Source organism: Papio anubis, chromosome 7 (genome assembly GCF_008728515.1).
Source record: "Papio anubis isolate 15944 chromosome 7, Panubis1.0, whole genome shotgun sequence".
NCBI classification, from domain to species: domain Eukaryota; kingdom Metazoa; phylum Chordata; class Mammalia; order Primates; family Cercopithecidae; genus Papio; species Papio anubis.
The window spans coordinates 83,152,597-83,177,173 of record NC_044982.1 but is presented as its reverse complement, the minus strand read 5'-3'; the positions used below and the strand labels follow the sequence as shown (position 1 = coordinate 83,177,173).

Here is a 24,577-nt window from a genome sequence, read left to right as displayed (position 1 = left end):
CTTTCAAACTCCCTTCTTCAATGGACTACCAAAAATCAGAAAGCCACTATAAATCCCAATGAAATCTTCATCTCATGCTCTGAACAGGGAAAGTTTAGAGTGAGGGTTGACGTTTCACATTTAGCATATTGTTTAACAACTTTTCACAAGCCAACCCTGACTTTCAGGAAGTGAAATGAAAATGGCAGAATTTGGCTGGGCGCGGTGGCTCAAGCCTGTAATCCCAGCACTTTGGGAGGCCGAGACGGGTGGATCACGAGGTCAGGAGATCGAGACCATCCTGGCTAACATGGTGAAACCCCATCTCTACTAAAAAGAATACAAAAAAATTAGCCAGGCGAGGTGGCAGGCGCCTGTAGTCCCAGCTACTCGGGAGGCTGAGGCAGGAGAATGGCGTGAACCCGGGAGGCGGAGCTTGCAGTGAGCCGAGATCGCACCACTGCACTCTAGCCTGGGTGACAGAGCGAGACTCCGTCTAAAAAAAAAAAAAAAAAAAAAAGAAAATGGCAGAATTTATCTGAGGATCCACAATCTAGAAATGGAACCACTGCTCTTTTGACAGATGCCATCTCAGTGGCATCACTGGAAAGTCCAGATTGCCTGACAAACTGGTAATCAATGACTAGGGGTCAGGTTCCAACAGATGTCTGGGCTTAAGGGAGTTAAGTCTATGCTGAAAGATGGAAAGGGAGAAGAGGACATAAAAACGAATTTGTTTTTTAATACCACAAGGCTTTTGTGCCAAGGTGGCCATGTGTGTCAAAGTCAGAGAATCCCTCCTTCTGGGAGCCAAGAGGAAGTCTCTCAGAACTAGAAGGGGAAGGTGTTTTCCTTGCATCAATCCAGCTTCGGAGACTTTCTATTAGTGGCGTATGCCCCTTCCCCAAAAAACAACAAGTGTTCTGTGTTCTAATAGCATATAAAGCTAGGTTTTTTTGAGGCTGGGCACAGTAGCTCACGCCTGTAATCCTAGTATTTTGGGAGGCCAAGGCGAGTGGATCACTTGAGGTCAAGAGTTCGAGACCAACCTGGCCAACATGGTGAAACTCAGTCTCTACTAAAAATACAAAAGTTAGCCAGGCATGGTGGTACACACCTGTAGTCCTAGCTACTTGGGAGGCTGAGACATGAGAATCACTTGAACCCAGGATGTGGAGGTTGCAGTGAGCTAAGCTTATGCCATTGTGCTCTAGCCTGGGCAACAGAGCGAGACTGTGTCTGAAAAACACAAAAACAAAAAAACAACAACAATAACAAGTAAAACTAGGTTTTTGCCTTTTTTTTCTTTTTGTTTCACCTTATACAGTCGGTCCTCCTCAGCGGAATCTATTCCTTATAGAGAGGCTGGCTTTGGTGGCTTGGGACAAGTAAGTAATGTTCACCTTATCTTTCAGATTGAAGTTTCTAATGCTAAATGAAAGCAAAGGTTTATCAAGAACTTAAATTTATATTGGTTTTGGCATAAATTATCTGATGTCTTACTGGACCCTATTTTCTTCTGGCAATGGAGACCTGATGTTAGAAACTGACAGAGAATAAATAGGGGTGGAAATAGTGAAAGTGTTTAAGGACTGAATCAACAATGTCCATGGTGTTCATTTTGGAAGGAGTGAAGTATGGATCTTTCTTAGACTAGTATGCCCACTGTAGTAGAACAATATATGCTTGAATGTGTAGCTATAGATAAATAGGGAATAGGGAAGCCAGGTAACTGAGATATATTTATTAATTGATGCTTATTATTTGTCTATCAGGGAGGCAGAGGTCTGCAGGGACGGAGAACTCCCAGAGACTCTTATAATGGTGAGGTGGGGGGGAAAGGGTGTCAGAAATCAACCTACTCTATGCAGAGATCTGCAGATTTCTGGTTTTCTATGCATAATATAATGCCATTTCACTTGTTTTTTTTCCAGACAGTGATTCCATGTATCCATACATACATTACAAATTTTTCAAATAATGATATTTTTGTTTTCCAACTAATAAGGGGAAAATAAAGATTTGAGTGATAGAAACTCATTGAAAACCTCTGGTTAGGAGATGGAGGATAACTTTTCAGTAAAATTGACTTGGATTTTTTTGAATTGCCACAAGATGGCATTATAAGCTAAGTATAAAAAGAAGGTTCACAAGATGCCGATTGTTGGCCTGAAGGGTATCTGGCTTCTTTGCTGTGTTTTAAACATAAAAATATTCCAGTGAAGGAATATTTTGGGTCTGCTTACTTAATTTCTTACCTAAAGCCCCTTAAAATTATTACTGTTGTTACCATTTTCAAGGGCATTAACCAGTACCTAAAGAATATGTATCAGAGAGGACTTTCACAAGAAATCATTTGAAATCCCCAAATATCTTTTCTTTAATTCTCCAAATAGTCTCCCACTAAATCTCCCACATTTGAAATCTCTCACTCCTTTGAAAAACATAGATGTTCTAGACAATTTATTTCTCTCAGGTTAGTAACAACAATGTTCTCTTTTTCATTCTTAATTTTAGTAATTTGAGTCTTTTTCTCTTTTTTTTTTTTTTTTTTGGTCAATCATTTCAAAGAATTCGTTTTGTTGAGAGTCTGTATTATTTTTTCTATTTTCTGTTTCATTTACTTCTGGTTTAGTCAGTTTCCTTCTCATTATTTTGGATTTACTTCTTTTTCTAGTTTCTTAAGGTGGAAGGTTCGATTATTGATCTGAGATCTTTTTTACTATTGATGTTTCCAGTCATAAATTTCACTGTAGCACTGCTTTCACTGCATCCTATAACATTTGGCATGCTGTGTTTTGTTTTCATTCATTCCAAAGTTTGTTTGTTTGTTTGTTTTTTGAGGTGGAGTCTCACTCTGTCGCCCAGACTGGAGTGCAGTGGCGCCTTATCAGCTCACTGCCACCTCCACCTCCTGCGTTCACCCTCCCAAGTAGCTGGGACTACAGGCTCACGCCACCACACTTGGCTAATTTTTGTATTTTTAGTAGAGATGGCGTTTCACCATGTTGATCAGGCTGGTCTCCAACTCCTCACCTCAGGTGATCTGCCCACCTCAGCCTGCCAAAGTGTTGGGATTACAGGCATGAGCCACCACGCCCGATCCCATTCCAAAGTATTTTTTAATGTCCCTCGTGATTTTTGTTTTTTGGACCCATTGGTTGTTTATCAATGTGTTGTTTAATATCTACACATATGTGAAGTTCCCAAATTTCCTCCTGTTATTGATTTTGACTTTCAGTAATTTAAATCCTTTTAAATTTATGACATAACATGTGGTCCATCCTGGAGAATGCTCCATGTGTATGTGGGAAGAATGTATATTCTACTATTTTTGGGTGGTGTATTCTATAGAGTCTGCTAGGTTTAGTTAGTATATCGTGTTGTTCAATTAGTACGCTTCTGTTTCCTTTCCTTGCTGATCCAGTCCAGTTGTTCTGTCCATTATTGAAAGTGGGGTATTAAAGTCAACAACTATTATTGTGGTTTTTGGTTTTTTGTTTTCTTGTTTTTTTGAGACAGAGTCTCGCTCTGTTGCTGATGCTGGAGTGTAGTGGCACAATTGTGCCTCACTGCAGCCTCCACCTCCCACGCTCAAGCGATAGTCCCACTTCAGCCTCCTGAGTAGCTAGAACAAAAGGCATGTGCCACCACACCTGGCTAGATTTTTTATTTCAATTTTCTTGTCTTTGTAGAAATGAGGTCTCCCTGTTCTGCTCTGGCTGGTCTCGAATTCCTGGGCTCAAGCGATACTCCTGCCTCAGCTCCCAAAGTGCTGGGATTATAGGCATGAGCAACCATGCCAGTCCTTATTATTGTCAAATTGTCTTATTTTCTCTTCAATTCTCAATTTTTGCTTAATGTATTTTAGGACTCTATTGTTAGATGCATATATAAATGTTTCTCTTCTTGATATAAATGGACCCCTTTATCATTATTTAATGCCTTTGTCTCTTGTAACTTTTTTTTTTTTTTGAGACAGAGTCTCACTCTCCTCTTGGAGAGTGCAGTGGCAAAATCTCGGGTCACTGCAACCTCTTCTCCCAGCTTCAAGCGATTCTCGTGCCTCAGCCTCTTGAGTAGCTGGGATTACAGGCATGTGCCACCACGCATGGCTAATTTTTGTATTTTTAGTAGAGACGAGGTTTCACCATGTTGGCTAGGCTGGTCTCAAACTCCTGGCCTCAAGTGATCTGCCGGCTTTGGCCTCCCAAAGTGCTGGGATTACAGGCATGAGCCACGATGCCTGGCCCAACAATTTTGTCTTAAAGTCTATTTTGTCTGATATTAGTATAGCCACTCTTTTGTTCACTGTTTTTTGCATGGAATATATTTTTTCATCCTTCTCCTTTCAACCTATATGCATCTTTGAATCCAAAGTGAGTCTCCTGTAGACTGTGTATAGTTGGACTTGTTTTTTCTTTCATCTGTTCTGCCAGTTTCTGCCTTTTAATTCATTTACATTTAGTGTAATTACAGATAAGGAAGGACTGATTTCTGCATTTTGTTATTTGTTTTCTATATGTCATGCTTTTTGATTAGCCTTTTCTTTGTCCCAGCTGATATTTATCTCCTTAGGCAGCCAAACAAGTGCTTCTAATTGTTTTCAACAGACTGGAGAAAGGTTTTTCTGCACTTGGTAAGCTCTGAGCTCCAAGTCCTGGTGAACTTGAGCTCCAAATCCTGGTGCCGTCAAATAAAGACAACCTTGAAAGTGGGGTCTTCCAGGGAACCACTAGACAGGTCAAATTATAACAATTCTCTGGGAATGAGTCCTTCAAAAAGCTCCAACCCTGTTCCATCCCCTCTAGTGATTGCCAGACTGTTGGTTTTCACCATGAGTGTGCCCTGTTGGTTTTCAAGGCTACCATGGAGCCAGAGAAGGAGAAATGGCAATAAAGCAAGTTAAAATGCCACAAACCTTGCTGTTTTTACTAACATTCTGCTATTTTTCTTGAATAAACATTCTCCAGATTACTACAAGCCCTTTGTTAATTTCCAGATTTCTGAAGAAGTTGATTCTGACCATTATGCCAATTTTCTCATTGCTTTTATGGAGGAGGAAATTTTTGGAGGTCTTTGCTCTGCCATTTTTGTTGATGTCACTTGTAACTAATTTTTGTCTTTACCCATTCTTTCTGGTGATGTCCATCTTAGAGGGGAAGCCAAGGCACAGATACATTAGAGCACATGAAGGCAGTGAGGGATCTCAGTCCACAGACTCATGAAAGGGAGAGGAAAGCACCTATAAGAGATACTGCTGTGTGATTTGTGAGCTTTTTCACTTGGCATTAGCCCCCAACCCTAACGTATATACTAAAAATCTTTTATCTCCATTTCCTTTGCCCTGGCCCCAAGTATACCTGAATCTCTTCTCCAGTTCATGGGTGATCTCATAGGCTTATTTTTATGCTTTCCAGAAACCCCTTCACCAGCTTCAACTCACAGCCTATCTTATAGGTGAGTAACACTGCGCTTCCTTTTTCTTGGGATGTGTTCATACTTAAACTCTGCCAGCAGGCTTGGTGCGGTGGCTCACGCCTATAATCCCAGCACTTTGGGAGGCCGAGGAGGGTGGATCATGTGAGGTCAGGAGTTCGAGACCAGCATGGCCAACATGGCAAAACCCCGTCTCTACTAAAAGTACAAAAATTAGCCGGGAGTGGTGGCAAATGCCTGTAATCCCAGCTACTCAGGAGGCTGAGGCAGGCGAATTGCTGAATCCGGGAGGTGGAGGTTGCAGTGAGCTGAGATGGTATCACTGCCCTGCAGCCTGGGTGACAGAGTGAGACAATGTCTCAAAAAAACAAACAAAAACAACAGAACTCTGCCAGCAGTCCTGGGGTTACTTCTCCACTGGCTTGTACCACTGAAGTTTATAATGTGCCTTATAAGCAAAAAGGAAGTTGGATAGCACTGTGTTTAATATACATCCAAATTACTGTATTTTGGCCAGGTAGTGGCTCCCACCTGTAATTCCAGCACTTAGGGAGCCCAAGGTGGGAGGATTGCTTAAGCCCAGGTGTTGGAGACCAGCCTGAGCAACAAAGCGAGACCTAATTACCCGGGCTTGGTGGGTGTATGCTAGTGGTCCCCGCTACTTGGGAGGCTAAGACAGGAGGATTGCTTGAGTTTAGGAAGTCAAGGCTGCAGTGAGCCATGATCATACTACTGCACTCCAACCTGGGTAACAGAGTGAGACCCTATCTCCAAAAACAAAAAAATTATCCTCAGTTGCAAGCAGGGGATTTTTTTCCTCTCTGGCTGAACTGTATAGGCTCTTCCATTACATATGCTTTTTATTTTTACTTTTACCTTTCCTTTTCTCTGCTGATGCTTTTATTTCCTTTCCTTAGACCTTCATCTGCCTCCTCTGGACAGGGGATTTTTTCTTTCAGACCATCCCCAAATGGGCATTCAGGCCACACAAGAGTCCTCACCCCCAACAATTTTGGTAAGTTAAATAACATTTCCAAAGGAATGGAGCTTCAACTATAGACACATATACTAAACTGAAGATTTTCAAGATGACAAGATGTTGAGGTTTGCCCCCCAGAGAGCATTGTCTCTAGTTGGCTCCTTAATATTCTTTAAGAGCCATCCCATTTTCTTCAGAGTGAAGGGAAACTCTGGGTTTTGCCTGGTTAGCACTCATCCTGTCACCAGTCGAGTCCTACTGTTTAGCCAGAAGGTTGGCCTGTAGGACTAAACTGGCTTCTCAAAAGTCCCTATATTGAAAATGCTGGGCACTCAGTTCTGAGGATTATAAGGCCAATATCCATTCTTCTCTGCATCTTTTTCAGTAAAGGTGGTACCACCAGTCCTCTTGTTAAGAGGCTGCCATCTTCCATAGCTCACCTAAATCTTTATATTGCCTATCTTTCCACTCATAGTTAAATCTCAGACCTCTGTCAGTACCTGGTCCTCACAGGAAAAGAACAGACTTTATAACCCATTTCTTAAATTGATAATTGTGTTTCCCTTCTGAGTAGTGTTCCTTTAAGAACTACTTCGTGGCCGGGCACGGTGGCTCAAGCCTGTAATCCCAGCACTTTGGGAGGCCGAGACGGGCGGATCACAAGGTCAGGAGATCGAGACCATCCTGGCTAACACGGTGAAACCCCGTCTCTACTAAAAAAAATACAAAAAACTAGCTGGGTGAGGTGGCGGGCGCCTGTAGTCCCAGCTACTCCGGAGGCTGAGGCAGAAGAATGGCGTGAACCCAGTAGGCGGAGCTTGCAGTGAGCTGAGATCCAGCCACTGCACTCCAGCCTGGGCGACAGAGTGAGACTCCGTCTCAAAAAAAAATAAAAAATAAAAAATTAAAAAAAAAAAAGAACTACCTCGTTACCCTGACCCACAAGTAACACCGCCGAGAAATTGCCCAAGGAAGTCATCTTTCACTGTTCCATTCTATCCTTCAGCTCAGAGGGAGAGCAGAACCACACTAGAGAGTCTTCCTAGTTTCCAGCTTCCAGTCCTGCAGGTGAGACCTGGCTAGTCTAACTTGTCTGTGCATAAAATCTCACATGGTTAGGCCTGCACACTAAATGCCTCAGGGTAGTGGAATATAACCAGTGAAGAACGATATGAGTTTCAACTCTGGTAACTGTATGTTCACAACCTTCCAGAATGGTCTCAATTCTAGATTTTATCCTACTGTTGGATTAGCTTCCTGGTTTGGGGTTTTAAAATGAAGTCACATGCTAGTGAGAGGCTTTAAACTGAGAGGTCTTGGCCAGGGTGAAACAAGTGTGGACACACTGACATTTTCAGTAGTTCCACAATCAAGTATTTTCTATGAAATATATCTTTTGGGTAGAGATACTACTTGAACTAGGAAAAACCACATTTACTTCTCCAGAGACAGCTAGAGTAATATTTTATAAATTTATGGGACTATGATTCCGATTCCAGTAACAAAAGGAAAAGGGCATGGTAACAAGGAAAGGTTTGTAAAGAGTTCTGTTAAATGAAAAGTCACCGGGGGCGGTGGCTCACGCCAGTAATCTCAGCACTTTGGGAGGCCGAGGCGGGTGGATAACCTGAGGTCAGGAGTTAGAGACCAGCCTGACCAATATGGTAAAACCCCATCTCTACTGAAAATACAAAAATTAGCTGGGTGCGGTGGCAGGCACCTGTAATCTCAGCTACAAGAGAGGCTGAGACAGGAGAACTGCTTGAACCTGGGGGGCGGAGGTTGCAGTGAGCTGAGATCATGCCACTGCACTCCAGTGCCTGGGTAAACAGAGCGAGACTCCATCTCAAAAATAAATAAATAAATAAAAATAAAAAAATAAAAGTCCAGTCTTGCCTTTTTTTTTTTTTTTTTTAATGGCTTGGATTTTGAGCATATTTAGGCCCTTTTTTCACTCCAAGCTCCTGGTGTCCCCAGGGACAGTTCCTTCATACTAAGGTAGGTATATATTTTGTTCCCATATTCCAAGATGCCCTTTTATTTTCATCAGTAAGAAATTAGGGTCGAGGCCGGGCGCGGTGGCTCAAGCCTGTAATCCCAGCACTTTGGGAGGCCGAGGCGGGTGGATCACGAGGTCAGGAGATCGAGACCATCCTGGCTAACATGGTGAAACCCCGTCTCTACTAAAAATACAAAAAACTAGCCGGGCGTGGTGGCGGGCGCCTGTAGTCCCAGCTACTTGGAGGCTGAGGCGGGAGAATGGCGTGAACCCGGGAGGCGGAGCTTGCAGTGAGCCGAGATCGCGCCACTGCACTCCAGCCTGGGCGACAGAGCGAGACTCCGTCTCAAAAAAAAAAAAAAAAAAAAAAAAAAAAAAAAAAAAAAAAAAAAAAAGAAATTAGGGTCTAAGCCTTAAGAGGCAACACTGGGGAAATAACAGTCCTCCCTAAGATCCTCACAAATGGAGGGATTAACCTACAGAGGAAAAAATACTTAAAAGCTCAATAAACCGTCTACAAATATTTGGCCCCTAACTGGATCCTGACTGAAACAAGCTGTAGAAAAAAAAATTAAAAAAAAAAAACAATTCATGAGACAGTTTAACAAAATTATCTATTGGACATTTGATATTAAATAATTGTTAATATTGGAGAGTTTTTGGTATGATGATATTGTAGTTATGTTTTTAAAAATAGCCATTCACTTTTATAGATACATACTATTTATGGATGAAAAGTCAAATGATGTCTGGGGTTTGCATCCCTAATTTAGTAGGGAGGGACAGTGGGAGAGTAGAAATAAAAGATTGGCCATGAATTATTTGTTAAAGATGGACAATGGGCACATGAGTTCATTATACTATTCTATCTATTGTTTGAAAATGTGAAAAAATTTTACAGTTATTGAAGGAAATGCCACCTCCTCAGAGGCCTAAGTACTCTGCCTCCCTGGTAGTCATCTCTGGGTGTGGTAGTCATATGTCCCAGATTTTCCAAAATAATTTTCAAATATTCATCCTTATTATTATCACCATAGCCACTGAAATGTTCCAGAGACTGTCACATTAGATGTAGTAAATTCCAGTTTGGAAAAACTAGTTATCATGCAATGAAGAAAACTATGGGGAAGCAAAAGCAGTGGTGTCTGTCTCGATAAGCTTCATACAATGAGTTCAGAGAGACTTTCTTGCCCTTTTTGTTGTTATAAACACCCACATCTACCTTTTTGTCCTCTGCTGCAGACTCTCTACCAACAACAGAGGCAGATGGGATTACCCAGTGGGAGAGAAGCATGGACCACTTCCAGATAGATCATCTTCAAGGTCTGATCTATACATACTGCTGAAGGATGGACTGTAGCTTCCAGTACCCATTAGGGGTGATGGCCCCGGAAAATTTATCCCTGCATTGTTTCCTAGTTTCACTCTATACCTTATGCTCCCTCCATCTTTACCCTATTCACCCTTATCACCTCCCAGGACAGTGGTCAGGTCTTACAAAAGGCTAGTGCTTCAGGAAGATGTTTATAGCTCTTCCAGAAGACCTTGGTAGCTCCCCTCATTTCCTACAATTTGAAACAAAGGTCATAAAAATAATTATTGGCATCATGCTTGGTTGGGAGTTGGGAATGGGGATTGTGATGGATCATATACTCATCACTGTTTCATTTCTGGATTTCATTTTTAGCTATGGATATACTGTCACATTGCCAATGTTAACAAGTAACATCTCTGTTCTTTGTCCTTATTATACATTTTCTATTTGCCTATTGTTTCCTCTATGCTTAGTTACTATTAAATGCTAATTTTCCTTTCTATTGAAAACAACTGTTGGAGACACTGATTTTCAGTTTAGTATATAGATAGTAAAATTAAGACGACACCCTTTTATTGCTACAATTCTATCACTATTACAAGTTCTAGAATGGTGGAATGGGCAAACAACACTACCACTGAGATCAAACATGTATTCTACTTTGGGTACTAAAAGGCAGAAATGAGGAATTAAATAGGTTAGCCACTCACAAGTTGGCCTTAAGCAAAAATACTGGGAAAACAGAAAATAGCAGGCATCTGCCAGAAATAAATTAGCTCTTGGGAATGACCTTGTATCTGAATTAGGAGCCCTATACCCTTTCTGGTACTCTGAATTTATTTTAAAGGCATTTCTAGACACCTTCTCTTTTAGGCAAGAGCCTGTCCTGTAGCAAATGGAGTTACCTCCAAGATTGTTGTATCTCCGTTACTCCTGAAGCCTCAGAAATTTCAGTCATTATCATTTGATGGCTGAGAAACAACCTGGCTGGTGACAGATGCTGAACTATTTCCTTTAAAGTTTTTATTCTTCTTTTAATTTACCTCAATAAGTCCTGCCCCTCCAAACAATAAATTAAAAGTATGCTGAGTTAGAATGTTAATGGATTTGGTTCCATTAATCCCTAAACCATAGGAGTGGCAAAGTGGATGAGAGAGAAACAATTTTATTTTTGGCCTTTTTATTATTCTTCTAGCATTCTAGGGCTTCCACTCTTTTATTTTTAGATGGTTAACTCATTGATGATACCTATTTGCCATATAGCTGATCCCAACTGATGAAAACCATTCTAAAACATCAATAATTAATTCACTTAAAGACGATGGTCCCTCTGTCCCTAAGACAGATCCTATAAAGAGAGGGAAAAAGTCTCTTTTTCAGAAACAAATTGACAGCAAAAAGATGAAAATTTAGTCTCTGTCAAGTTGGACAGGAGGTAGTTATCAGGTTTGTAAAACCAAACCTGGAACCTACCTCCACTGCCCTTCAACAAGGGGAAACTATTCCCTCTTTCACCCCTTTGTAACACAGTTCTACTTTTTAAAACGACATCTTCCCTAATTACAACCTCCAATAAATATCCATTCTAAATTATTCTCTACCCAATTATTAAAGTTTTTCACAAGCTCGGTGGGGGAAGATTTACCCTGAGACAAACAGTGAACAGAGTGAGGATTTTGGAAAGACAGAAAAAACTACAAAGCAAAGTGGTCCCAGCATAAAAACTGAAAATAGCCGGGTACAGTGGCTCACGCCTGTAATCCCAGCACTTTGGGAGACTGAGGCGGGCAGATCACGAGGTCAGGAGATCAAGACCATCCTGGCTAACACGGTGAAACCCCATCTCTACTAAAAATGTAAAAAAATTAGCCGGGCATGGTGGTGGGCGCCTGTAGTCCCAGCTACTTGGGAGGCTGAGGCAGGAGAATGGCATGAACCCGGGAGGCAGAGCTTGCAGTGAGCTGAGATTGCGTCACTGCACTCCAGCCTGGGTGACAGAGCAAGACTCCACCTCAAAAAAAAAAAAAAAACCCGAAAATATTCTGCCACCTGTGATTTAGTCATGAAGCAGGTGAAACATAGTCAAGTTGGTATGAGGAAAAGGAAATACTAATATTTGTGATGAGATTGGGACTTACTGAGAATCTTGGTTGTCTAGGAAATGATCAGTTATTAAGAAAAAAAGTAAGAGTCAGTTGCATCATGCACAGACTTGTGCTCAGAAACGGGGTGCAAGGCAGCCTTATATTCCAGGTAAGATGGTGGGATTGGGGATGCACTGGAATCATCAATCAAATCAGAATCCTTTACTCCTCCTTTCCAATCCTCCTGGAGAGGTGGAGCCAATGTCTGGCCTCTCTATAGTACACTAAGGGAAAAGAACAGCAGACACGAGGTGAGCAAGAGCAGTTTGCCAGCCCATGGTTTCCCCAGATCCTTAGCACTCTCTACACTAAGGTTAGAGCTCTGGATTTCTGCTGATCCAATCCTAGCCTTACTTAGTGCCCTATGGTCATCCTCCCTGGTCCACCCTCACTATATTCCCCTGCCACCCACCCTGAAGAACACAAAGCTTTTTAGTTCTCTGCCACAAGGTAATTTTAAAAATGTGGTTTCTTTGTTTAAACAGTTACTAAGTTGTTTCATCTTTTCATAACAGACCTCCCCTCCCCCAGCTCCCCACTCAGTCTTGTATGATCACATCATCATCATCATCATCTTCCTCCTCCTCCTCTTCTTCCTCATCACCTTCTAGCAGTTCTTCCTCCTCCTCTTCCTCTTCTTCATCTAGACAAACTACCACCTCAGCTGGCTGAGGTAATCGAGAGTCAAACCAATCCAGTACCTGCTGGGTGCTAAGCCTTGATGCCTGACTCAATTGAGGGATATCAGTTTCCCGTAGCTGTTGGTGGGCTGCCCAGTACCTCTCCAAGGGTTGTATATCCGGTGGGGGTGGAGGGATCGGCAGAGGTGATGTCTCAGCCCTTTCATTCAAGGAGCGGGTTGATGGTGGTGGTGTAGGAATTGCTAGGTCTTGGAAACTAGGGGCACCAGGTACTGCGTTGTCCCGAAACCATTTTAGTTGCCCATGCTTCAAGGCATAACGTGTGTCACCAAACCACTGAATGATCTCAGGCCGAGGTAAACCAGTGATCTGTTCTAACTTTTGGTAATCCTCACGCCGTGCCCATTGGCACTGTAAAAAAAAGGATTTGAGGATAGCCAGCTGCTCTTTGGTTTTGCGCTTGGTCTTTCGCTGGCGTTGCATATCTGGGGAAAGGTACTCTGTGGGGCCAACCCTACCTGGTACTGAATTATGCCGTAGCCCTTGGGGCCAGGCTGGTTCCAGATGTGGGGGTAATGCCTGTTCACTGGGTGACACTGACTGTGGGATACAACCTAATGGCTGGAGGGGTTTAGAGGTGGCAGTAGCTCCATTAGCCAGTACCTGGAAAGAAGAAGAGGAGGTAGAGGAAGAAGAGGGAGTAACACTAGATGCTGACTCCTCCTTACAACTACTGGCAATTAATGCAATTGGTGGGGGTTTATCCCGAGCTTGTGGTGGGGGGACAGTTGTGGAGTGGTTCCAGGAAGCAGTACCTATGCCATGTGATTGGTTGGGACCCCTGCCTGCCTGCTCCTTTGAGAAGCCACTGCTTTGACGATGTTGCCAAAAATCTGATTGGTGGGGGAATGCTCCACTGCCAGGTGTCATCAGGGACTCCTTTAATTTCTGGTGACTCTGTGGCAGTGGTGGCATCTGAGAGGACTCCTCAGGCTCTACCTTCAATCCTTTCGTCTGGGTGGGCTTGCTAAGAGACGGAGGACCTATTCCAATACCAACTTGTTCTGGAGCTGGCATTGGAGGAGGAGGCACCTCCTCTGGGGGCCGTCCTGCATGATGAGTAAAAGAGAGAAGGGATTTGAAATGGAGTTGGTCCCGACGGTAGACTACTCGGGCTCGAGTTTCTTCTATTTCTTCAGATGACCAGCTAATACCACAGCGGAGGCGCTGGGCCATAAACCAAGTCTTGACTTTCTCCATCTGCAACCCATAACGTAGGCAGAGAAGGGCAATGTCTGCTAGGCTGGGATAGGGAAAGTAGCTGAAGGTTTTTAGCAGGTGTTCATTGCTGTCTAGCTCACTGGTCTGGGCTGCTTGGGTCCACACAAGCTGTAGCTCCTCAGAGATTGGAGGGAGGCAGATGAGCCCCGCTGGTGAACTACTGAGACCGCTGGCCTCTTTATTAGGAGGCATGGTGCTTTCTGATTTGTGCCCTTCAGAGATAGCTGTAATAAGAAAAGAAACAGCTCAATCACTGGGTCTCCTCTTCTGACACATTGCTCAATTTCTACCAAACTAACTGCTGGACACCAAAACAATTAAGTTTCTATTTGCATCATGTTGTATTGCTTTTTAAGTGCTTCAACAGTTTCTTATTTAATTTTCATAAACAAGTCATCAGATCCTGCTTTAATTCCAATTTTCTGTGGACTAAAGTCCATAGATGTTAAATTACCCCAAGTCACATGACTGGTGAGTGTTGTTCCAAGAAAAAAATCTGTCTTTAAAGCCAGTCATGGTGGCTTATACCTGTAATCCCAGCACTTCAGGAGGCCTAGGTGAGAGGGATTGCTTGAGCCCAGGGGTTTGATACCAGCTTGGGCAACATGGTGAGACTACAAAAAATTTAAAAATCAGCTGGGCATGGTGGTTCGTGCCTGTAGTCCCAACAACTTGGGAGGCTGAGGCAGGAGGACTGCTTGAGCCTGGGAGGTCGAGGCTGCAGTGAGCTATGCTTGCACCACTGCACTCCAGCCTGGGTGATAGAATGAGACCCTATCTAAAACAAACAAAAAAAGGTACAGTGGCTCATGCCTGTAATCCCAGCACTTTGGGAGGCCAAGGCGGGAGGATCACAAGGTCAGGAGATCGAGACCATCCTGCCCAACACAGTGAAACCCTGTCTCTACTAAAAATACAAAAATTAGCTGGGCATGGTGGTGAGCGCCTGTAATCCCAGCTACTCAGGAGGCTGAGGCAGGAGAATCATCTGAATCCAGGAGGCGGAGGTTGCAGTAAGCCGAGATCAGTGCCATTGCACTCCAGCCTGGGTCACAGGGTAAGACTCCGTCTCAAAAAAAAAAAAAAAAAAAAAAAAATCTGTCTTTAGAGGTTAAGAAGGAAAACTGATCCTGATACAGTTTGTGTGTGTGTGTGTGTGTGTGTGTGTGTGTGTGTGTGTGTTTGAGACTGAGTCTCGCTCTGTTGCCAGGCTGGAGTGCAGTGGCACGATCTTGGCTCACTGCAACCTTCACTCCCGGGTTCAAGCAATTCTCTGCCTCAGCCTTCCGAGTAGCTGGGATTACAGGTGCCCACCACCACACCTGGCTACTTTTTGTATTTTTAGTAGAGATGGGGTTTCACCATCTTGGCCAGGCTGGTCTTGAACTCCTGACCTCGTGATCCACCTGCCTCTGGCCTCCCAAAGTGCTAGGATTACAGGTATGAGTCACCACAGCCAGCTGGTGGGGTTTTGTTTTTTTTTTAAGAGATAATATTGCTCTGTCATCCAGGCCACCCAGGCTGGAGTGCAGTGGCACCGTCATATAGCTCTGATACAGCCTTCATCTTTCCTATTCAAACCCACTTCTAGAAGCTATCCACCAACTCTCACCTTCTAAATTCATGGAACAAGAATCACACAGTGAAGACTCAACCACAAAAACAAGAGGAGCAATAATTTCAACTTGTTTGTGTGTGTGTGTACATTTTTGTTTTTGTTTTTTCAAGAGACAGGGTCTCACTCTGTTGCATAGGCTGGAGTGCGGTGGCGTGATCATGGCTCATTGCAGCTTTGAACTCTTAGGCTCAAGCAATCCTCCCACCTCAGCCTCCCAAGTAGCTAGGACTACAGGTATATGCAGCCCTATCTGGCTAATCTTAAAATTTTTTGTAGACAGGGTCTCACTATGTTGCCTAGGCTGGTCTCAAACTCCTAGCCTCAAGTGATCCTCCCACCTCAGCCTCCCAAAGTGCTGAGATTACTGGAGTGAGCCACTGCACCTGGCCCTGAGAACTGTTTTTTTTTTTGTTTTATTTTGTTTTGTTTTTTTGAGCAGGGAGGGTCTCGCTCTGTTGCCTAGACTGGAGTGCAGTGACATGATCTCAGCTCACTGCAGCCTCTGCCTCCTGGGTTCAAGTGATTCTTGTGCCTCAACTTCCCGAGTAGCTGGGACTACAGGCGTGCGCCACCATGCCCTATTACATTTTGTATTTTTAGTAGAGATGAGGTTTCACCATGTTAACCAGGATGGTCTCGAACTCCTGACCTCAAGTGATCCACTGGCCTCAGCCTCCCAAAGTGCTGGGATTACAGGCCTGAGCCACGGCCCCTGGCCAGAACTGTTAATAACTATTTTTTTTTTTTTTGAGACAGAGTCTTTTGTCACCCAGGCTGGTGTGCAGTGGCGCGATCTTGGCTCATTGCAACCTCCACCTCCCGAGTTCAAGCAATTCTCCTGCCTCAGCCTCCCGAGTAGCTGGAATTACAAGCGTGCACCATGATGCCCAGCTAATTTTTGTATTTTTAGTAGAGACGAGGTTTCACTATTGTTATAAATAAGGTTTCGGTGCCACAAAAGAAATAGCAATCGAATATAAAATTTTCTTTTTTTTCTTCTCAGCAGGGCAATTTACTTCTATAGAAGGGTGCGCCCTCACAGATGGAGTAATGGTGAGCACACACCTCTACAAGGGAGGAGAAGGGGTTCTTACCCCTGACACACGTGGCCCCTGCTGCTGTCATTCCCCTATTGGCTAGGGTTAGACCGTACAGACTAAACTAATTCCGATTGGCTAATTTAAAGAGAGTGACCGGGTGAGTGGTTTGGTTATGGCAGAGCAGGAAATCGGAATGAGTCAGGGTGGAGAATGAGTCAGGGTGGAGAATGAGTCAGGGTGGAGCAGGTAATCGGAATGAGGCAGGGTGGAGCAGGTAATCAGAATGAGTCAGGATGGGGCAGGTAATCGGAATGAGTCAGGGTGGACCAGGTAATCGGAATGAGTCAGGGTGGAGCAGGTAATCGAAATGAGTTAGGGTGGAGCAGGCAATCAGAATGGCTCAGGGTGGAACAGGTGATCGAAAAAGGTTGCTTTACAAGGAAGTTAAGTTTAAAAGTAGAAGGCAGAGAATTGAACATACTGACATATTGATTCTTTGAAGAGAAATTTAGAACTGCTATCTAATGCTCTGTTGGCCAGGCTGGTCTCGAACTCCTGACCTCAGGTGATTCACCTGCCTTGGCCTCCTAAAGTGCTGGGATTACAGGCATGAGCCACAGCGCCCGGCCACTATTTTTTTTTTTAGAGACAAGGTCTCGTTATGTTGCCCAGGCTGGTGTGCTATGCATAGGTGCAATGATAATGCACTATAGCCTCGAATTCCTGGGATCAAGTGACCCTCCTGCCTCAGCCTCCTGAGTAGTTGGAACTACAGGTGCACACCATTGTCCCTGGCTTGTTACTAACTCTTTGGCTGCTAACGATTTATAATTATATTTAGAATGTGGAGCAATAGATTGGGAATACAACTGATGAATATCTGGAAGGTAGGACAGCACTGTCCTCTGCCCAGCCCCCCTTTTTTCTTTCCCTTCTTGGTGGTGGAGTGTTGGGGGAAGGTGATTGACAGTACCTTTAAGCCCTAAGCCCAAGTCTCATAGCTTTATTTTTTCCATCTCTTGGTTGGATGAGAGATGTGGGTCAGAGATCTGGGATAAATGAGGCTCACTCCCCTACCCCTTTATATCATGTGAAAATGGAGAGGGGAATGTTTCCTCCTCCAAGTCAGCCTTGGAACAAAGGTTATCCCCTCCCCCAGCCTTTGTCTCTTCCAACAGCTCAGCTTCTCCCCAGAGAGTTCCTTCAGTCACTAACAGCCCCCTCTACACAGGGCAGAAGGTCTCCTGTGCTTATCTTTTCAGCCCAGCTTTCTCCTCAAGACCAGGTGGATAGGCTCATTATAAATTGTAAGCAGCTCCTGCAAGCTACCCAGCAGCACACTGCTCCCAGGGTTATGGGTATGGGGACTGCAGGGATAGCCCTTGACTGTGCTTCTTTCCTGAAATAACTGCTCAGTTATTTCCCAGAATATTCTGTTGACAATTTTTAACTCAGCTTCCTGCATGGGCACTAGAGACCCTTTAACACATCCATCACCCTTTACTCTTAGGGGAATCCCATCTGTTTTTATTTTATTTTATTTGGAGACGGAGTCTTGCTCTGTCACCAGGCTGGAATGCAGTGGCACGATCTCGGCTCACTGCAACCTCCGCCTCCCAGGTTCAAGTGATTCTCCTGCCTCAGCCTCCTGAGTAGCTGGGACTACAGGCACGTGCCACCACGCCCAGCTAATTTTTTGTATTTTAGTAGAGACAGGGTTTCACCATGTTGGCCAGGATGGTCTCGATCTCCTGACCTCATGATCTGCCTGCCTCAGCCTCCCAAAGTGCTGGGATTTCAAGCATGAAACACTGGGCCCAGCCTTCCATCTGTGTTTTTAAGTATTACTCCTGATCTGCTAAGGATAGGACAGGATTCCTATGTAAATGCTACATGATGAATTGCAAAAATAAACCTCAAGTCCATAAATTTAGAGCAATGTGGTAGCAAGGATTGTACACCATGATTTTTAAAATTCAGAAACATTTTAATACATGTCACCATTTCCTTTTAACAAGCAAATCTAACCAACTGAGGCCATGCAGACCCTGAAAGCAATACTGCTTGAAGAGCCCCTTAAGAGGGTCAATGGAGGCAGCATGGCATGACGGGTAGAAATATAAATTCTTCGATAAGGCCAGCCTCTAAGTTTGAATCCTGGTTCTGCCACTTATCAGCTATGTGATCTCAGGCAAGTTACTTAACTTACATGAGCCTGGTTTCCTCCTATGTAACAAAGTAACAGTGCAGAGAGTACGTAATAGTACTATGTGCTAGGTGTTATGCATAGACAGGGCATAGAGCAACTGTTAGGGGATGGATGTCCAGGGTGAGACAAATTGATGCAACTACACTTTCTAGAATGCTGCTTGTCCTTGGGCAGTTATTTAACTCCTCTAAGCCTTAGTTTCTCATCAGAAAAAAAAGCACCTTGGGCCAAGTGCAGTGGCTCACACCTGTAATATCACCACCTTGGGAGGCCAAGGTGGGCAGATGGTTTGAGCCCAGGAGTTTGAGACCAGCCTGGGCAACATGGTGAAACTGTCTCTACAAATAATAATAATAATAATAATAATAATAATAATACAAAATATTAGCTGGGTATGGTGGTGCAACTGTAGTCCTAGCTACTCGGGAGGCTGAGGTGGGAGGATTGCTTGAGCCCGGGAGGTGGAGGTTGCAGTGAGCCAAGATTGTGCACTGCACCACAGTCTGGGTGACAGAGAGAGACCCTGTCTCAAAAAAAAAAAGAGAAAAGCAAAAAAGCACCTACCCAGCAAGTTTATTACTAAATGAAAAAGTGCACTTGACATTGTAACTAGAACAAAGTAAGGGCTCAGTAAATAGCAGCTTTTATCATGACTTTAACTTCATGGAGGTGATTTTGATGTAAAGTAATGCTCCTCCTAGACAATGGGGTAACTGGGACAAAGACTGAATCATTTAAAAATCACTGTTTTCAATCTATTTTTGCAGAGCCCTAATTCTAGCTAGTGATGAGGAAACCAGTGTATCTATGATTCTATGCTTTTTATATTTTGGGGTTTAAATACAATTTCAGAATGTATTTATTGCTTAAAAAAATGTATGAAGGCCGGGCGCGGTGGCTCAAGCCTGTAATCCCAGCACTTTGGGAGGCCGAGACGGGCGGATCATGAGGTCAGGAGATCGAGACCATCCTGGCTAATACGGTGAAACCCCGTCTCTACTAAAAAATACAAAAAACTAGCCGGGCGAAGTGGCGGGTGCCTGTAGTCCCAGCTACTCGGGAGGCTGAGGCAGGAGAATGGCGTGAACCCAAGAGGAGGAGCTTGCAGTGAGCTGAGATCCGGCCACTGCACTCCAGCCTGGGTGACAGAGCAAGACTCCGTCTCAAAAAAAAAAAAAAAAAAATGTATGAAAACCACTGCTTTAGAATTGCTTCCATAATTTGGATCCTTTGTGATTGGTATGTCAGTTGCCTATGTGATAGTTCCACCTTTGCCCTTTCAGGTTCATCCAGGACACAGCTGAAATGGCCTGGGAGGCACTGCTTGCATGGCCAGGTGCTAAACTAGTATTTAGAAACTGTGGCCCACCGGGAACACCATCAAATCCAAGTTGGAGAATACTTTATGATGGTAACGCTTGACATCTACTTAACCTCATTTGCGTCCTATTATATAAAGACACAATAACACTTTAGAGATAAGGAAAATAAAGCATGAGGAACAAAGCAGTCCAGTGTGAGGATGATGAATACTGCCAGATGGGAATATAAGGCAGGCACATTTATAAGTATTAACAGTTGTAAGGAAGCATTTTACTTTCATTTATGTGGCTTGATGTCCTTCACATTCTCGGCATCAGCTTGATATTTCAGTGTAACATACAGTACTGAAAACAACATATTTGGTGTACTATACGCATCCAGTTTTCACTTACACAAAACACCAGTTATGGAACACTTCCTGAAACAGAGTGGTGGCTTAAATCAAGGCACAGCTGTATAGCTGGTACTTCCCTGGAAGAATCTGGCTTTGAACTAAGAGAAAACTATAACCAGAATGGCTCATGAGAATTATAACAAGTAGGGCAGACCCTATAGTAATCAAAATCATAATAAAGACACTATAGTATCTTGTGTTCTTGTGTGTCCATTTTGGATTAAGTAGAAAAAGAAGGGAATCAAAAGCTGAAGTGAGGAGTCCTAGCACAGAGGAGGTAGTGGTGGTGGTGGTATCTATTCTGAACAACTTCTAAATTTGTATCCTTATTAAATATGCCAGATGTGTCCCACTGCTACTTAAAAATCACTAATAAAAATATATGGAGTCATGGCCAGGTTGCAGTGGCTCATGCCTGTATTCCCAGCACTATGGGAGGCAGGAGGATCACTTGAGCTCAAGAATTCAAGACCAGCCTGGGCAACATAGCAAGACCTCGTCTCTACAAATAAATATATAAATTTTAAAAATAAAAAAAAATTCTCAGCCAGGCATGGTGACTCATGCCTATAATCCTAGCACTTTGGGAGGTTGAGGCCAGCGGATCACGAGGTCAAGAGATCGAGACCATCCTGGCCAAATTGGTGAAACCCCGTCTCTACTAAAAATACAAAAATTAGCTGGGTGTGTTGGCATGTGCCTGTAGTACCAGCTACTCGGGAGGCTGAGGCAGGAGCATCACTTGAACTCAGGAGGCCGAGGTTGCAGTGAGCCAAGATTGTGTCACTGCACTCCAGCCTGGCGACAGTGAGACTCTGTCTCAAAAAAAAAAAAATTCTCTCTCTCTGAGTCAGTATAACACCCTTCTTTCCCCTTGGGCTTTCCATATCCCTGGACAGATGGCAGACAAGAATGGACTGTCTTAAACTTCCAGTTTCTGTGTTTACACAGTCCTAGGAAAAAGAGGACTCTAGAACTTTAGGTTTGAACCTAGGCCTATCGTTAAATTAGGAGACAGTTAAAGTGGGAGGCAAAGCTGGGTATAGTGGCTCACGCCTATAATCCCAGCACTTTGGGAGGCCGAGGCGGGAGGATCACTTGACGTCAAGAGTTCGAGACCAGCCTGGTCAACACGGTGAAACCCGTCTCTATTAAAAATACAAAAATTAGCCAGGCATGATGGTGGCATGCGCATGTAGTCCCAGCTACTGGGAAAGCTGAGGCAGGAGAATCGCTTGAACCTGGGAGGCAGAGGTTGCAGTGAGCCATGATCACACCACTGTATTCCAGCCTGGGGGACAGAGTGAGACTCTGTCTCAAAAAATAAAAAATAAAAATAAATAAATAAAGTGGGAAATGAGATATGATCCTGCAGAGTTCCCTAAATCTTTATTTAGAGGCAGTCTGAAGTACTCCTGAAATGTGTTTGGGGATACAGTTTTAAGGGCCTTAAAGATGTATAGTGATATTCAGCTTATATGCTTCTTAACTTTTTAGTTCATGAACCTCTGAGAATCAGACAAAAGTTACAGACCCTCAGAAAGTTATGACTAACCTTCCCAAAATAAACATTCACACTTACACAGTAAACTCAGGGCCTTTAGTGACTGCCAAGAAGCCAGGTTAAGGATTACTGCCTCATATCCTTCCAGCTTAACAAAGGCAATATGGTAATCACTTAAAGATGAACAGTTTGATGTGAACGAATGTAAAGAGTTGATGGAATACTCAGGAATTCAAGTGCGTTTAGAAGGGACAAGGTATTTGTGATATTAGTTGGAAAGAGTGGAAGGGAAGGATGCTCACCTGGGCCAGGAGCCTGGCTTAACTGACCCACTGGATTACATGACCAATACCATGGTGCACTGGAAACTAAAGGCCAGTAGGCTACTACTAGTGCGCCAAAATCATCTGCTTCATTCAGTTGTCCTGTGTGCTGGGGCCAGTTTTGTGTGATTACAAACCTGCTTATGTCCACACTTTTTCAGTGTCTGTATAATAATGTAATTAAACCTCATGTAAACCTATGAAAAATCACTGCATTGAAAACTGTTCCTTCAGGAATACTGATTTTTAAAAAATTGGTCCTATGAAAACTAAGTCAAATGTTTTGGAGAGACATAACGCAAAGAAGAGTATGCATTTTAAAAATTGTTGAGTTGGGAGTGAGCAAGACAACTGTAAAAGATTGAGGGGTGGGACTTAATCTCAAAAGTACTCTGCACTCAAAAGCGTCTGAATTCTTACTTCACTTTAAATAAAGCAAAACGGGAAATCAAAGATGATGAAAGTGCCTGAGTGGCTCTCATCTCAGACTGCACTGTAGAATTACCTGGGAAGCTTAAAAACCAGGCCACTCTCCTCCCCATTCAGATTCAATAGTCTGTACTGGGGTCCAGGCATCCACAGTTTTTTTAAAAGTTCTCAGGGTACAGCCAGGTTTGAGACTCCCTGTGTAGTCAACACTGGAAAGAGAATTGGGAACTCCGAACAGCAGTCTTAGACACAAGAACAGTCTCACCACTACATCAAAAGATTGGTGAAATGGACATACTTTTAATTATAATGTTCAAGATATGTATGCATTATCTTTAAAATTCCCAATCTGGTTTTTTCAATTACAACCATCTAACCTAATCATGTAATATAAAAGGGCTTCAAGTGTATGATGGGAAGGAGGCTCACATGACAAAAAAAAAAAAAAAAAAAAAAAAATCTCCTGATCTGGGCCCACATTACCAAACAGGTCTCAGCTTGAGTCTTCTTTCAGTTTAGGAGTCTCAGAATAGGACGCAACACTAGGAACCCCAGAGGACTCGGGTTCTCAGTTTCCTGGTTGGTTTTCTGAGTATGGCTGGGTACGGGAATCAGAGGGACAGTTTCTTCTAAACCTTTCATTCCCAAAGGCCGCTGATCCCCCAGAAGCAAGGCCAGGTTCTGCACGTGTGTTGAGGTCGCCAGGAGGTAGCCATGGGGGTTGGGGGTTTGTGTGGCGGGGGGGGGGGGGGGGGCCTGGGAAGGAAATGTTTCTCCTATCCTCCATTTCACAGGCAGTCCAGAAGGCTCCGAACTGGGTCAGGGAACAAAAAGTTGTTGCACTTGGGACGATGAGCCCCATGAGGCAGGCGAATCTCAATCCTACTCTCGCCAAGGGCGCCCCAACCCAACCTTCTTGCCCTCCCCTACACAGACACTTACCCTCCCCTAGTTACAACAGGGAACCGAAAAGTCCAGAGGAGAAAAAAGAGAGAACCGAGCCACTTCGAACCTAGAATTCTCCCCCCACCAGCGCGGGGATGGGACTCCAGAGGTGGGAGACCGTACACGAGCTGGGAGGGGAAGTCCAAGGGGCTGGGGATCACTCACCGCGGTCCAGCCCGGGCGGCGGCTCCCAGCCTCGCACCATGGGCCGGGGGGAAGTGGGGGAGAGGGCAGGGGGCCTCCGAGTGGGAGTGGGGTTGCTGCCCGGTGCGGCCGCTCCGAGCCCACCCGAGCGATGGCCGAAACCGGGACTGCCCCCCCACACCGCCCCCGGGAGTGCGCCGGTCTACCCAGCCCTGCTCGAACAAGTTGGAGGCGGGGCGGATGGGTGGGGTGGGCGTCCAGAGGCGGTGCCAAGGTGGCCCGAGTCCTGATTGGTGGGCGCAGGCGGGCGGGCACGGGCGAAGTGCACTGGGCTGGCCATTGGCTGCTTGGGTCTCGGCTGAAGTCGGCTATTGGCTGCGTGGGCCTCAGCTGGGGTCATCTATTGGATGCGTGGGGCAGGGAAGATGTCCCCTGGGGCCAAGCTGCGGTGCCTGGTACCTCCCCCTACCCTCGACCTATGGGCGCTGGACCTTTGGAGTACACCGGGCCAGGATGCCTCCGAAATTCCCCAAGGAGGGACACTGCACTTTGCCGAACTGTCTGGACCGCCAACAACTCCCAATTTGTTTCCTTCTGAAGGAAGCCCTCCAGGAAGACCTTTTCAGTGCCCCCTCCCGAGCCATACACACGAGCTGCGCCTTTCCCAGCCGAGAGCCCAACCGCCACCAGCAGCGTCAGCAGTAACAAAGCGCCTAAAGCAACCGGGAACTTGTTCTCGAGATGGATCAGATGTCTTGCCACCCGGAAAGACGAGGACCTTAGGAGCCTGCGGGCGACTTAGGCCGTTCCCTGGGTCAAACTGGCACCAGACCGATGTTCCCAAAGATGAAGTGCTGGAGCAGTCAGCTCA

At 44.5% G+C, this 24,577-nt stretch overlaps 2 protein-coding genes and 1 long non-coding RNA gene across 14 annotated transcripts in view; 2 read left to right on the top strand and 1 right to left on the bottom strand.

Annotated features, from left to right (window-relative positions):
• The window catches only part of RNF212B (ring finger protein 212B), a 39,064-nt gene extending 28,768 nt beyond the window's left edge, over positions 1 to 10,296 (top strand). For 4 of the 11 annotated variants that reach the window (XM_009211196.3, XM_021941018.2, XM_021941019.2 and 1 more), the window contains 6 exons: positions 1,307 to 1,367; positions 1,755 to 1,803; positions 5,400 to 5,439; positions 6,336 to 6,433; positions 7,404 to 7,465; positions 9,639 to 10,296. In XM_009211196.3, the coding sequence (XP_009209460.1) occupies positions 1,307 to 1,367; positions 1,755 to 1,803; positions 5,400 to 5,439; positions 6,336 to 6,433; positions 7,404 to 7,465; positions 9,639 to 9,707 (379 nt within the window). In that variant the 3' untranslated portion in view covers positions 9,708 to 10,296. The remainder of the gene's footprint in view (positions 1 to 1,306; positions 1,368 to 1,754; positions 1,804 to 5,399; positions 5,440 to 6,335; positions 6,434 to 7,403; positions 7,466 to 9,638) is intronic. The other 7 variants (XM_021941020.2, XM_021941022.2, XM_021941017.2 and 4 more) reach the window with 4 other exon arrangements.
• Positions 10,297 to 10,874: 578 nt separating this feature from the next.
• On the bottom strand, positions 10,875 to 23,943 carry HOMEZ (homeobox and leucine zipper encoding). 2 transcript variants are annotated; one of them, XM_003901592.5, is made up of 2 exons: positions 23,728 to 23,943; positions 10,875 to 14,001 (listed from the first exon to the last, which is right to left on the bottom strand). In XM_003901592.5, the coding sequence occupies exons 1-2, from the start codon at positions 23,765 to 23,767 to the stop codon at positions 12,395 to 12,397; spliced, it is 1,647 nt and encodes a 548-aa protein (XP_003901641.1). In that variant the 5' UTR covers positions 23,768 to 23,943; the 3' UTR covers positions 10,875 to 12,394. The 2 variants fall into 2 exon arrangements, with proteins under 2 accessions (XP_003901641.1, XP_009209474.1); XM_009211210.2 differs by lacking the exon at positions 23,728 to 23,943 and adding an exon at positions 23,560 to 23,703.
• On the top strand, positions 16,232 to 20,553 carry LOC103886137. The gene is made up of 2 exons (XR_001904673.2): positions 16,232 to 16,448; positions 19,928 to 20,553. It is a non-coding gene; the product is annotated as an uncharacterized LOC103886137 (long non-coding RNA).
• Positions 23,944 to 24,577: the final 634 nt, after the last annotated feature.

Bases quoted from the DNA above. Each gene is read 5' to 3' on its own strand.
- HOMEZ (XM_003901592.5), bottom strand. From the start codon at position 23,767: ATGGTGCGAGGCTGGGAGCCGCCGCCCGGGCTGGACCGCG. The intron at 14,002-23,727 runs GTGAGTGATCCC...TTCTTATTACAG, and splicing joins GCCGCCCGGGCTGGACCGCG to CTATCTCTGAAGGGCACAAA.